This window comes from Mya arenaria, chromosome 4 (genome assembly GCF_026914265.1).
Source record: "Mya arenaria isolate MELC-2E11 chromosome 4, ASM2691426v1".
Lineage (NCBI taxonomy): Eukaryota > Metazoa > Mollusca > Bivalvia > Myida > Myidae > Mya > Mya arenaria.
The window spans coordinates 82,652,203-82,666,219 of NC_069125.1; the positions used below are offsets into that span (position 1 = coordinate 82,652,203).

Here is a 14,017-nt window from a genome sequence, read left to right on the forward strand (position 1 = left end):
ATTGGTTGATGGCTTAAGGTACAACACTACATGTTTGTTGAAATGACCGTTATATAAACTCCTAAAATGATCTAAAGTCTACAAGTTGTAATAGGCGATTAAAAAGCGAATGTCATAAGAGAAAGGTTATCCAGAAAACGGACAGGGAAATTGAATACCTTGCTGATGAAAACAGATTAAAATGTACAAAGCCATACAATACGGCTGACATATGATATCCTAACTGTACTACAATTACACCACACTAGAGTAGAAACTGTCAGTCAATAATGCCGTTGTGTTGGAAATATTTGATATATATAATTTTGATTTCTACATGTATGTACTAGCTTATTTTCATGTTTAACTTTTAATATCATTCAAGATTCATATGAACTTATCGTTAAAATAAATATTGTGTTGCAATAGGAATAATCAAGCAAATCGTATCGAAACTGTGTATTCTCTAAAATTATAATATTGTTTGTAAGGTAATGAACTCACTCATGTCATAAATTGGTCTTAGAAATTTAACTCGTTTATTTTATAAATCAACGATAATAATCTTCGTTGAACGGTTGAGAAATGAACTATCTAAGTATTGGTCGAAAAGCAAGGTGAATATTAACGAGCGTTATTGTAACTAACTGAAAACACACAATAACGTCTGAAAGCTACATACAGCTGTCCGAAAGTAGTTATTGGTTGTAAAGTTGAATAACAAAAAAAACAAAAACATTTTAAACGACTGTGTTACACTTTTTTCCTTTATTTTAGTTGATATAATTTCGATATTTAAATCCGACCAATATCATTATGCTTGATTACACAGGTGAAGAACATTCGATCGAACGTATTCATGATTTTCTTCTAAATTAGATTGACAGTGTTGAATTCATATGTATAAGTTAATTAAGAAAATAGTGAAATACATAAAATGCAAGTCCGTAATAACAAATGTACGGTCTATATTGTTACAACTTACTAATCAACGTTTTATAGTAAAGGCACTTTAAGATTGTAATCTATGCAGCAAACGTTTTTTTTGAACAGTCAAATGTTGTCAATAAATCTTATTGACTAAGTGAACAGAAGCTCATTTCAGATAACTTAACTCATATTCATAAAAACTAAACAAACAGACACTAATTTTAAGGCATTTCATTTATGTAAAAAGAAGACCTGCATATCATCCCTAAAGTTAATTCAGTAAAACTCCTTGCACATGCCGACTGAGTGAGGAATAATAACCTATGCAAAAATACAAAAGGTACTCGGAATAAGGAGGGTTCATAATCCTAATCTTAAGCTATGTAACTCAATGAGTAAAGGTGAAGAAAATTCATGTTAAGTGTTGTCTCTTACAAATTAAATAATTGCAAAAGATTGACAATGACATTGGTCACTTTGGCATTAATGTTTAAGATATGTTTAAACATTTTTCTATCTTTAGTAGGGTTACTTTACACTTTGTACGCAGTCAAAACACGATTAGATGTCGCGCATTCACATCACTTGAATAAAAAAACGACCAACTCAGGTAAACATTATATTCAACTGAATAGTATTTAAACGATTGTTCATTTTGTCATTCTGTTTTGTTTTATTGACCTCTTAATAAACTTGCCAAAATAAAACAAAAACTGATTAGATCGCTGTTTTGTCTATTTCTTATTAAAATGTTAAATCTAGCGACGTTGACAGTATTGACTTTTAGAAATATTAAAGACAATTTAAGCATTTAAACTGCCGTATGCCCTTTACTTATCAAACTAATTTATCTTTACGAAAAACAATCAAATACATGTGTCCGATCAAATCTTCATCATGTTATAGTTGTCGCTGATTCAATCATCTTGGTTCCAAATGCAAGGGATGGAAATGCACTTACAGGTAACGTGATATTTTGCTCATATAGTATTTTAAATGTGCGTTTATTATTTAATTGTATCAACATACTGACCCATTACTACGTTTGATATCATATCTTGTTTCCTATTTAGATTTGCAACTAGAAGTAAAGGAAGATATATTGAGCATCAACCTTTATGATAAACGTGATGATTTTGATTTTAAAATAATTAATTACCCTTCTTTAGATGGTGATGTTCCTATTTCACCATCGTATGGTGTTTTTATTGCACAGTTAATACGATTTGCTAGAATATGTACAGATGTAAAAAAATTCAGCTCTCGCAGTAAACTTATGACGCAAAAACTTCTAAAATAGGGTTTCCGATATTTTAAATTAAGAAAAACTTTCTCTAAATTTGTTAATGGTCATTATAATCTCATATCAAAGTACAATAGTAGTCTTAAATCGCTCATTGCTGATAGTATTGCTCATCCCGATTTTTACGGTGATGTTTTAAAGAAAATGCGTAAAATTAAAATGTTTCCAGCAGGCAGTTGGGCAGATAGACTTAATGAATAACTTGGATTTTATTTAAACCGTGGATATAAAGGCAATATTTTAAAGAGCACTTGCCTTCTTGTATTTGAAGATGAATACCTGAAACAAAATATTGGGTTGAATATAGCATCCTTTCATAACTAAACTTTCAGTGCTTTGATTTTTATGAAGAATTTGCTAATTCATGTTATCTTTAAAACCGTTTTTGGCGGACACGTGTTGACTGACTCCGAGTGTTTTGGCTGTGACTTAAATTTCTTCAAATATTTTACGTTTTCAAATAATTTGGAAGGAGAAAATAGCATATACTAGTCGCTTTTATTTTTTATAATGTTTTTCTTTATTTGTTCCCAGTTTTAGTACAATGATGCTTTTTATTATGAAACTCTATGATCACACAGTTTTAGCCCTTTTAAGGCAGACTGTGTGTGAAGCTTTCGGTTTCTAACGATGACTGCATCGTATCTTTGAAAAGAATTTGCATTAGGTGCTCTGAATTGTTTCCCTCCGTCTGCAGATAGAGTTGGGATCTCTAATCATTGAAGTACTTGGGGTTTACCTTTTCGTTTTTTTTATTATTATTTGTTTTATTGATAAGTTTAATCAAGTTAATGCATACTTTGATAAGATTTATCATATGCGTTTTATCTTTATTAAGAATTGTTGGGATAAGAGTGAGGTGTGTGCACATAAACTGGTTTAACCCCCCAGTAAATTAACATTTTACTGACCGTTCCAAGGCGGTACCTAACAATTCTTGATAAACATACCAATTATTTATATATATATATATATATATATATATAGTATTTATGCACTGTGCTGTTTGTAGAGTTGTGTGCTGTTCTATGTTTCTTGTTTGTGAATTTGTGTTCTATGTCTTTGGCGTTGCCCATTGCCACTAAACCGGGTTTATGTTTAAACTTTTTGCTACTGAGCATGTTTCTGTAGCTTATTGCATATATATTCTAAATAATTGAGCCAAGTACAAAACTATAAAAAGTCATGCTTAATAGCTTCTAATCAAGCAATGGTGAGCGTTTTGACTTTAAGATATTTATACTGATCCTATTTTTAACATTGAAAATGTATTATTCGCTTAACTCATATATCTCCACGAATTTGTTTTATTGTTGAAAAAGAAAATTGAAATCAAAGTGTACGCAAATCAGGACGAGTTTTCTTTGATATTAAAGTATAACCGTCTTTTGGCGGACATGATGTTCCGTTCATATGTGTATGAGTGGATATGAAACGGATGCCACGAATTTGTTTTGCATGTAATATTTCGTGTCATTTTATGCATGTTACTCACGGTAAGTGGTGACTTAATCCATATGATGATGTAAATGATTTCATGGACTACTAAATACCTTTACTTGAAGTTGTATAAAAGTTCTGGGGTCATGTTGATAAGCATTGCACGTCTCGATTTTGCAAAGTTTGTTTAGATGCTGTCGTTAAACCCAACATGACTACTGACGAATTTTGACCGGTGTCAGAAAATAACACTCGACCTGACCTGTGTTCGTCCGCAATACGTTTGGAACATTTCGGAAACATCATGTACATGTCATGTTGTTACCAAAATATGTTCAGTTTTTCGAATTATTTAAAAACAAATCGAGCATCATTACACTAAAAAAGTTATAACTGATATTTCAGCAGTTCATAACATCGAAACTGTATTTCCGGGAGGATTCAAAATTAGTTTTTCCTAAAGCGACTACTTGGCTTTCGATAAAAACGTGGAGTGATATCTTTCTTATACATTGTGTTAAACTAGTACATTGAATTTGAAAACAATTAATGAAAATTAAAAAAAAAGATATTGATGTCAAACACTTGCGTTGTAGATTTAATCAACAACAGCCATAATTGATGTACACAACCTTCATTGGCTTGGCAAATTACTTTGCTCACATCTGTGAACTTGGGGACTGCAGCATTTAAAGACTGCTCCGAATCCATTACAAAAGTAACATAGCTTCAACAAAAAATGCTTCAACAAAAAATGCAAATGAATTTTGGAAGGTGTTGAAAGACGGCAATGCAAAGACCAACTACCGAAACATAAGCATATACATATTTACAGAATATTTTCGGTCCATAAATGATCCATATATGATGAAGTTTTTAATTCTGACGACGATATTATTTATTTGAATCATAATATTATTCAGAACGAATTGGAAAGTGCCTTTACCTGAATAAAGGGGTGTTTCACTTACACATTCATTTTCATCAATACAATAGGATGGCATTGATGTTTTTGATTTTTTTTATATTTATTATATGTGAAGATGTTGTTTTTTATCCGTGTTTAAGAAACTGAAGGGTTATTAGACTTGTTTAATTATATATGCTAATGAAGATGAGGCAACATGTCTTTATTGTTTGGATATTATTGTGCTCCAAAATATACAATAGCATTGCTTTGGCAGAGAATCAAAATACACAAGAATACTTTACTTGATAGTTTGCTTTTTGATAAACCAGATAAGACACTAATATATACTCAGAAGAAAAACGTTATGTCAGAATTTTCATTTTGGAACTAGGTAAACAATTTTGAAAATAGTTTAAGTAAGCACGTTTAAACAACATGTGGTTGACCTATTTATCATCTTTACATCGGTGAATGCCTGATTTAAAAAAAATTCACGTGGTGCACGTGCACACGTTAATCGGCATAGTCATTTTGTCTGAAATTGTATCAAATGCATAGTGTAGTGGCCACATTGAAATAATCTGGACACAACATATCGACATCAATCATGGGACGTCGCTCAAGCTTATCATTAGGTAATAGAAATATCGCTTTAGGATTGCTGGGCGCCGGTATAACCGCAGCCGGTGTCATACGTCCTTCTGGTGTTCACGAAAGGACTGTTTTCCCTCTGCAAGAAAGATTCATTCAATCGGGCAGCGTTAAGTACAGGCTGCGATCAGGCAGACCTCGTGAAACGACGCCACGCGCAAAGATCAGTACATAGTGACGTCATCTCGACGTCATCGTTTCATGGTTGCCCGGAAGATAGCACATCAATTGAGAACTGCCACATGAATCAGAATTTCGGTTTTCACTACTCGTAATCGTTTTATTGCCGCACTACTTCGTGTTCGACGCCCTGACGTTGGCATTCCGATGAGTGTGCGTCACCGTGCAGCACGTCTAAATTGGGCTCGCCAACGTCTTGGCTGGATAAGATGGCAATAGAACAGGATCGTTTTCACAGACGAATCCAAGTGTAATCTACAAGGGTCAGATGGAAGGGTGTGTGTATGGAGACGCGAAGGTGAATGGCTGGATCCTGCTAACGTCATCCAACGTGATCGATACGGTGGTGGAAGTGTTATGCTATGGGGCGGGATTTCATACAGTGGAACAAATAACTTAAAACAATATGTGGAAATCTCAATGCTGTTCTCTATTGTAATATAATCATTGTTCCTGTCGTTGCACCTCATAGAGCTAACCGTCATGACGTTCTACAGCAGTATAACACTCGCTGCCATATGGCACGTTACATACAATACGTTCTGGTGGGACACAACATTGACACCCTTGATTGGCCAGCAAAATCACCTGATCTCTCACCGATCGAGCATATGTGGGATTATCTTGGACGTAAAGTACGTAGCAGAGATGACTTCAATAATGTTGCGGACCTTGAGCGGGATTTATAGTAAAATGGGCGAGAATAGCACTTCATGTTATACAAACACTAATAATCAGCATGAGACGCCGGTGTGTTGCTGTTATTGAAGCGTGGGGTGGCCACACTAGATCTTGACATTGACACAACTTTTCATTTGGGTTATACAAATGTTGGATATTAAATAAACTATGTGGTAGGTCAAATGGTTTTGCGTTAAAGTTTTATTTCCGAAAATTATTTAACAAAGTAGAAGTACTGACTAAAATTTTTCTTCTTAGCATTGTTTTATACATGCCTTTGTTTTTATGTGATTAGAATTGTGTTTAATTATTGATATTGGAGTTTCTGGTTATTTTCTTACCGTTTTCCTAAGACAGGAATGTTTTGTTTTGGTTTCATATATGTGTGTTTGTATCATATCGACATATACTTAAAGATGATGGAACATCATTTTAATGTAGTACAACAAGAGAAGAACTTTTTTATTATTATTCAATATTAACAAATATTATACAACACAGCCCATTGCAAACATATATGTACATATTATTGATACATTTTTATAGCGTTCTTGTTATTTGTATTACATAATATTTGTTTTTTAAGTATTGGTGTATGAGTGATATCACATGCAAAAACATATTGTACAAAAAGGTATATATAGGTGACTGCCAAATCATGTAGCAGTTATTTAAGGAAAAAAAGAGTAAGAAGATAATAATAGAGAAAGGTAGAACCGATAGAATGGATAGAAAGAATAGAAGAAGGTATTTATGTAGTTATTCAGGAAATGCCATTTGTTTTCATGGAAATTTATTTAGTTGTTGACTAGAGCTGTTTCGCGCTCTATTTTTTCTCGAAGTTTTACATAGTTCAAAAATGATGTAAAGGTTGGTATAGTGTTTCTGTTTTTCATGCTAAATATAAAAAACTTCATTAGCAGTATTAAAACGTGTATTATTGTATTATGTTGTAATTGTTTAAAGATGCCAAAGCTTATGGTTTTTAAGTTTAAATTGATCGAGTTTGGATTATGATCAATTATTCTTTTTAATTGAGACCACAGATTTTGTGTAATTCAACATTTCCAGAATATATGTTCCAGTGTTTCGATGTATTCCCCGCAAAAATCACAGAGTATAACCTTAGGTTATCAATAATCTGGCCAAGGAGTCCAAGAGTCAAGCAAATATCACTTAGCGCAGCCTTTATCAATATAAAGGCATATAAATTTAAAATGAATATATCATATCAATTAAGAAGTTCTTTTATAACGCCAAGATTTATACATCACCAGGCATTTTATTCCACAATAAATAATACAAATTAAAAAACAGAGACAAGCCCAGTAGTTGAAAATTTAAAGAAAAAAAAAAAAACATGTTGAGGTGCGTCGCATCAAAAAATATATTTGTTGTATATATTTGTACCGAATAAGGTAATTGTATAAAGGAGATAGTATAAGGAAAAGAGAAAAAAGTACATAGTAATTCAATTTTGATATGCTTTGACCTGCCTCCCATATGGAAAAAATAAACAAAGAAAATTGTATACGTACGTAACCGAAGCACAGTGGGTAGACACAGATCATTTTTCTTACATAATCAAAATATTCAGCGTAAGGATGACACATTTACGCTTAGCTTTTTAAATATCAACCCCCATAAACACTTTTCTTTTACAGGTTTATGCCATGAATATCTCTATATTACATTTTTGATATAATTTTATAGGCGTAATTTAAGTGAATTACACGATATTCATTACTTGCATGCTCCCATAGTGTTGAGTTACATTTGTTTTCACAGCTCAATACCACCACCTCATTTAAACCTCGTTTATTAATTGATTTGCTTATGATCCAAGTCATGGCAAAGTTTGTTCCCAGGGATTTATGTCTCCGGTATAAGTTGATAATTTATTTTTTATACATGCATCATTAATATCCATCAGTATATATAAAACATACATTACACGTCGCTCAAGTCTATTTAATATTTTTTCTAGGTTAAAATGACGTCATAACAAAAAATAGTTTCAATAGATTTGTCATGGAATTACGTGTATGTTAAGTATTTTAAAACAGAATTTCATATAAAAAGAGCAAATTGAATACATGGTTTATGAAAATATACATTATCAAATTTCTTTGGAAGATATTTTTCTTTGTTTGCACACTGAGGTTTATAAGCACTAGACTGGAATTTGAACATTTTGGGGCGGTCAATCCGGAAACCGAGACGTTTATTGGGTGTGGCTTCATGCGTGAAAATGGACTTTCTCGTCAGTCTGAATTGGTCTTAATTTCGTGTCGTTTTCTTAACCACGATAAACATTCCTATCCGAAAGTGCAAATGTTTGTTCGTACACAAGGTAAAATGAAATTCGTATTGAATGTGGTGCATGGCTACTTTTGTCCGGTTTATTTTTATTGCTCAATATGCATAATAACATGCTTAATATCAATGTTGTATACGATATTATAATTAACCTTTTGTCCATAATTGATATTTTCTGTGCAATTTACGAAAAAAATAACATTTCAATTTGGAACCATTTATTTTCTTCCATGCTTTTTGATAAAATATTGAGTTTTATCAGTGAAATAACAGCAGTGAAAACACTGCTAGTTTAAGAGTGAAAATATCAATTTTAAGAACTTCTTTTAACATCCATTGTACTTCCCCTTGATCAAAACTATACACATCCCTTTTTAACCAGAAAATTTCAATTTAAAAAGGTCGCATATGTTTAAGTTAAAGATATATTTTGAAATAAACAACTTACCGTTAAAAGGAAAATGGTAATCCTGGTTATTAAACGTGTTCTTGAACGTTGTAGCTGAATGTTAGAACATCTGCTTCCATACAGAACACATAACAGAGGAAACCAACTGCTAGAACATGGATTAGATGTTATTTCAGCGTTCACAAATATATTTGAAGTATTAATTGTTGTTAAACGTCATACGAACTTCCCGGAAAATTAAAACAACAATTAATATATTAACTGATAATTCTCTTATCTACGCAAAAATGTGTCAACAACCTAGCGTGTACTTCAGTTTTTACCTGGATTTCGACAAGTCTTCATTCGAACTAGACTGATCTTTGACAGTGACGGATGACTGACTACCCATAAAACGAAAATTAACATTATGATTAAATTACAAAATTAGACATAAATGAAACAGAAAATTGATTGATTTTAGTGTAAGATCGTATTTTATTTCACTCGTGATGATAGAAAACCATCTTTACAATCGTGGCGTCGCCACTCGTGAAAATATGTTTTCTATGACACTGGTTAAATAAAATACGATCTTACATTGAAATCAACAAATATCCTCTATATCTTTTATTTAGCAATTTTATATAGTTTTATAGTTGTTTTGGAGAGCTGACAAGAGTTCGAGCAAACTTAAATGTTTTGCTTGTTTGATGTCTGTTATGTTTACAAGAAATATTTATTTATTGTATTATGTTCAAATTTTGCTTTGACGTTTGTTATTCAGAATATAAAGACAGTCTCGTCGTAAACTTTACCTTGCCTCGAAGGCTATCAGCTATTGCCGATTCGCTTTGCCCGGATGGATTTTGGAACGATGATGAGCTAATGTGGAACAATTCAAAGACCAATCAATCAAGAATTACAGAATTTGAACAGTTTGTCAAAGGTACTTTTTAGCATGCATCTTCTTCCTGTACATGTCAATGTAAGAGATGTTTAATCAGCGATCGTTTTGCTTAATATAGTTTCACGTGAGCACAATTCGACATGTGTGTAATTAAGTGTTCAAGTCACAACGGAGTCAAATATACCATGTTCCTTGTTTAAATCTGAACATAAGCTTCAATATCAGATCTGAAACAAGAAGGCGTAGCCTACTCAGTCTGCATCGAGGATGCGAATAGATTACAATGATATCCCCCTATATTCGGCACTAGTGCTAGAAGTTGTTCATTATCACATAATACTACAGTATGCGTACAATTACAATGATATCCCCCTATATTCGGCACTAGTGCTAGAAGTTGTTCATTATCACATAATACTACAGTATGCGTACAATTACCAAACCTTTGATACAGTAAGTTGTGTATATAACAACAGCGTTGTAAACAAATCGAGCCCTTTTTATTGAACGTCACTACTTGATAAACATCTGCTATGAAACTTATTCGGCACAAGTGATAGAATTGTCGTCATAACATAACACAGAAGAGCATGCGTAAAATTACCAACTCATACAGTAAAGTTCGTATATTACAATAGCGTTGCCCTCTTCTTATTGAATGTCACTACCGATTAAAAATCTGCTATACAACTTAAAACACTAAAATAAACAATTCATATGCGCATGCTTTAATTTCGCACGAGAAATAATGATACTTTTTTAGATATATAATGGGCAAAACGAAAATATTTATGAAAAACTATAGAAACAGTAAGGATCATCCTTGCTTTCCAACAGTGATATCTGACGAAAGACTTATTTTAATCCAATCAATAGCCAGTATTGGGCCGAAACAGCTTGTTTTCCGACACTACTATTGTCCTATACCGGGCCAAGGCCGTTTTAACATCAACATATTATGTGACTCAGTATGTCTTAATATTAAAAAAAGGAAATAATAGCGTACGTATTTTAAACTTAAACGAATTATATGTACATCTGTTTTTCAGATGATCATAAAAAGATATGAAGAAAATATATTGATGACTATCATTGTAAAATGATAAATAGTCGTTTGTTTCCTGAAAATAAACTCATCCATCTAAACCTATAAATGTTGTTTTTTATCGATATTTGTTCCACAACAGTATTCACAGCAAAACAAAACTGCAAGTCTCAAAGTCAAAAAGCACTCATTACATTTTACTCTAGGGCGGGCAATGGAAAACTAATTAAATTTTAAGATGATGTAATACCTTGTTTTTTCAGCAAAGGAATGGAATTCTAAGGAACTAGATGACCAACCTGTGTTTGTAACCGCGGCATCATCAAATCATTTCCAAGAGATTGTGGAAATGTTCAACAATTTTAATGATCTACGGCAGCGTTTAAGCAGAGTCTGGGCTCTTTATTTCTTTAATTTAGGTCTATCTAGAAAGGAAGAAGAAGCGGTAAGTCTTTATGTTTATATTTCAAGGTTGACACTGGCTTCTACTACTTTAAAAGTAATACATAACATAACAATTATTGATTTATCATTAATAGTTCAAGTAAAGTAAGGTTGTTTTTTAAAGAAATACACTTTACGACCAATCTGCCGGTTTCAGTTCACTTTGACACTCGTTCTTGTTTAGCTGAATCCATTTTTTCCAGCCGAAAGTGTACAAATCAGATATATATATATTTACATGAAAGCAACTTAATATTCCATATAAAGTCAATTTAATATTTGCTAATCAATATATATTGATGCATGTGTGAAACAACATTGTTGTTTAGCACGTGGTATGTCTGTATTGTTTTGTATGTTATGTGTCATTTTAAATGTCTGTTTGGCTTAGCCGTTTTGTGGATGCCGTGTGCAGGCCATACAATCACGCCCCGTACCCGCATTATTTGTTGCTATATCTGCAGCCACTGAGTCCGGTAGTTCTTAAGATAAATATTTCGCGATCAGTGTCATTTCGACTGTCACCTTGGGCCTCTAAACAGTGTTTATTTTTAAATGTTTGACCTCAGGGCCAGTCATTGTAGTTGTCATTTTTGTTTTGTTTTACCTTGTGCCTTCAAACAAGTTCATCGTAAAATTAAAGCTAACATGCTTGTCATTGTCGTTATTGTCGCATCATAAAAACAATCGTATATTTCGAAAAGCTGAACTATCTTGTAGAATTAATAGCGTTTTTTAGTTCTTTACATATTGAAGCAATAAGTTCAGATCATTGCGATGGCCTGAAATTATACCCACTACACATATTTCCAAACAAGATACGCGACACACATCGAACGGTTCTCATCAATTAGAATATAAAAACTAATTAACGTTTACATTTGCAATATTCTCTTCCATCATCGAATGTTTTATTCGTTGTTGTTTTAAAGTAAAAACCGCGTTAATAAATGAAATGCTTAGACATACACACACCGAAACGTTACGCAAAATAAATCAGTTTCGGTTAAATCTAATGTATTTAAACTTTTGTTCTATTATATGCTTTTCTGTGACATACAGGAATTTATCATTGAAGAAAAAGATGCTTTACTCTTTCAAACAAGTAGATTTTCCAAAATTGTATTAGTTAAAAAGCTCTCTCAGCACATTTTTATGAATGACAAAACAATATCTGATTTGTTTGTCTTTAGTATAAATTTCAACTTTGTACTTTATTTTCTGAAGAAATATATGTTCATTACCTTTCCTGGTTAAACATTGAATCAGTTTGGCATTATTCTTGTGTGTGCGTGTGTGTGTGCGTGCGTGCGTGCGTGTGTGTGTTTGTGTGTGGTTGTGTGTGCGCGTGTGTGTGCGTGCGTGCGTGCGTGCGTGTGTGTGTTTGTGTGTGCGTGCGTGCGTGCGTGCGTGTGTTTGTGTGTGTGTGTGTTGACCATTGCATGTATTTTTTTTATCATTTATCAATCCAATCAGAGTGTCAGCTTTGGAATTTCGTTTTAGGTGCGTATCATGTGTAACTGTTCAGTGAAAACGTTTCACTTCGATCAATATCCCGACCATGTTAAAAATTTAAAGGGATATGCCTTCAAGCCGTTAGTTATTCAGGTAACGATAATTTTGTGATATAAATAGCCAATTAAAATGCAAAAGCTATATATAATTAAAATAGTTCAATTTTCGCAGAATTTCATTTCAGGCGTTTTGTCAAAAAATAACTGAATGTATTCGAAATTATGCATTTTAGATAATTGCAAGGAAGCACAAATTTGTTGTTTGGATGGATTCTTCCACAAGATTTAAAAAAGCCGATATAAACATACTTCTTGACGAAGGGAAAAAAAGAGGTGTAATTGTTACACAAACTGGCGGCACTGTTGCACGACGAACGTTACCAACGATGTTTCAGTACTTTAGCACGCATCCATGCAGGTTCCGGAATTTGCCTGAATTACAGAGTGGTTTTATTATATTATATTTAAATCCGTTTGTAATTCATCGAATATTTTGGCCTTGGATTCGATGTGCCCTCGAACTTGGCTGCATGATACCTGCTGTGAATCCAGAAATGTATTTAAAATGTAACACATATGGCAATGTGTATGGTGAGTGCCATAGATTCGACCAATCAGCACTCGGCATCTTACTGTATACATCGTATGGCAAACATATAAGTGAGCATACTTTTCACCATAGAAATAACATGTATTTGTCTTTTATAAACCATTGATTCTTATTGATATTTTTTTTAAATATTCATGAATTATACGGCATTACTATGTGACCTCACTAGGTTTCGTTATAAGAAAAAGCTTAAGAAGAAGACATTTATTACAACAAGCTAATATCATATTCAAGAATGTTATTTCAAACCTATGCAAAATACATTTGGATCCGTTTTAGAGTGAGGTATCATAAAAATCAATAATTTGAAACTTTTGACATGTTAACATATTTGTAACTATTGTATTCGAAACATTATTCTAAACATAAATGTATTAAATAGTCTATACTACGATTAATTAAAGTATTGTATATAATCTTCTAATAAATATATTCAACATTGTGCATGTTTAAACAATTTCAATATCCGCTTCAATTATGGTTTAACTTATAAAACAACTTCTGAACTTCTGAAGAGATCTTATTATAAAACAGTTTTAGTATCTATTTCGACGCCCTTCAAAACAATGTTAAACTAAACAAGATACTGTTTGTATTATACGATATTTATTTACGTGTTCATTCGAGATAATTTTGTTCGATTTTGGAAAATTTTAATTGCACCAGTAGTTTATATGGGTTTAAACACTATTTATTTAGATCAACAATACAAA

The 14,017-nt window shown here is 32.5% G+C and overlaps 1 protein-coding gene across 2 annotated transcripts; it reads left to right on the forward strand.

Annotated features, from left to right (window-relative positions):
- The first annotated feature begins 205 nt into the window (after window positions 1-205).
- LOC128232567 (uncharacterized) lies at window positions 206-13,746 on the forward strand. Of its 2 annotated transcripts, none has more exons than XM_052946209.1 (7): window positions 206-318; window positions 1,433-1,519; window positions 1,816-1,872; window positions 9,569-9,730; window positions 11,000-11,181; window positions 12,684-12,788; window positions 12,928-13,746. In XM_052946209.1, the coding sequence occupies exons 1-7, from the start codon at window positions 270-272 to the stop codon at window positions 13,408-13,410; spliced, it is 1,125 nt and encodes a 374-aa protein (XP_052802169.1). In that variant the 5' UTR covers window positions 206-269; the 3' UTR covers window positions 13,411-13,746. The 2 variants fall into 2 exon arrangements, with proteins under 2 accessions (XP_052802169.1, XP_052802170.1); XM_052946210.1 differs by having other exon boundaries at window positions 217-318; window positions 1,436-1,519.
- The last annotated feature ends 271 nt before the right edge of the window (window positions 13,747-14,017 follow it).

What these genes read in the sequence shown, in the direction of transcription:
- LOC128232567 (XM_052946209.1), top strand. Translation starts at nt 270, where the DNA reads ATGCCGTTGTGTTGGAAATATTTGATATATATAATTTTGATTTCTACA. An exon ending in TAAAAAAACGACCAACTCAG is followed by an intron (nt 1,520 to 1,815) that starts GTAAACATTATA and finishes ATCATGTTATAG; the next exon opens with TTGTCGCTGATTCAATCATC. An exon ending in GGATGGAAATGCACTTACAG is followed by an intron (nt 1,873 to 9,568) that starts GTAACGTGATAT and finishes TTTGTTATTCAG; the next exon opens with AATATAAAGACAGTCTCGTC.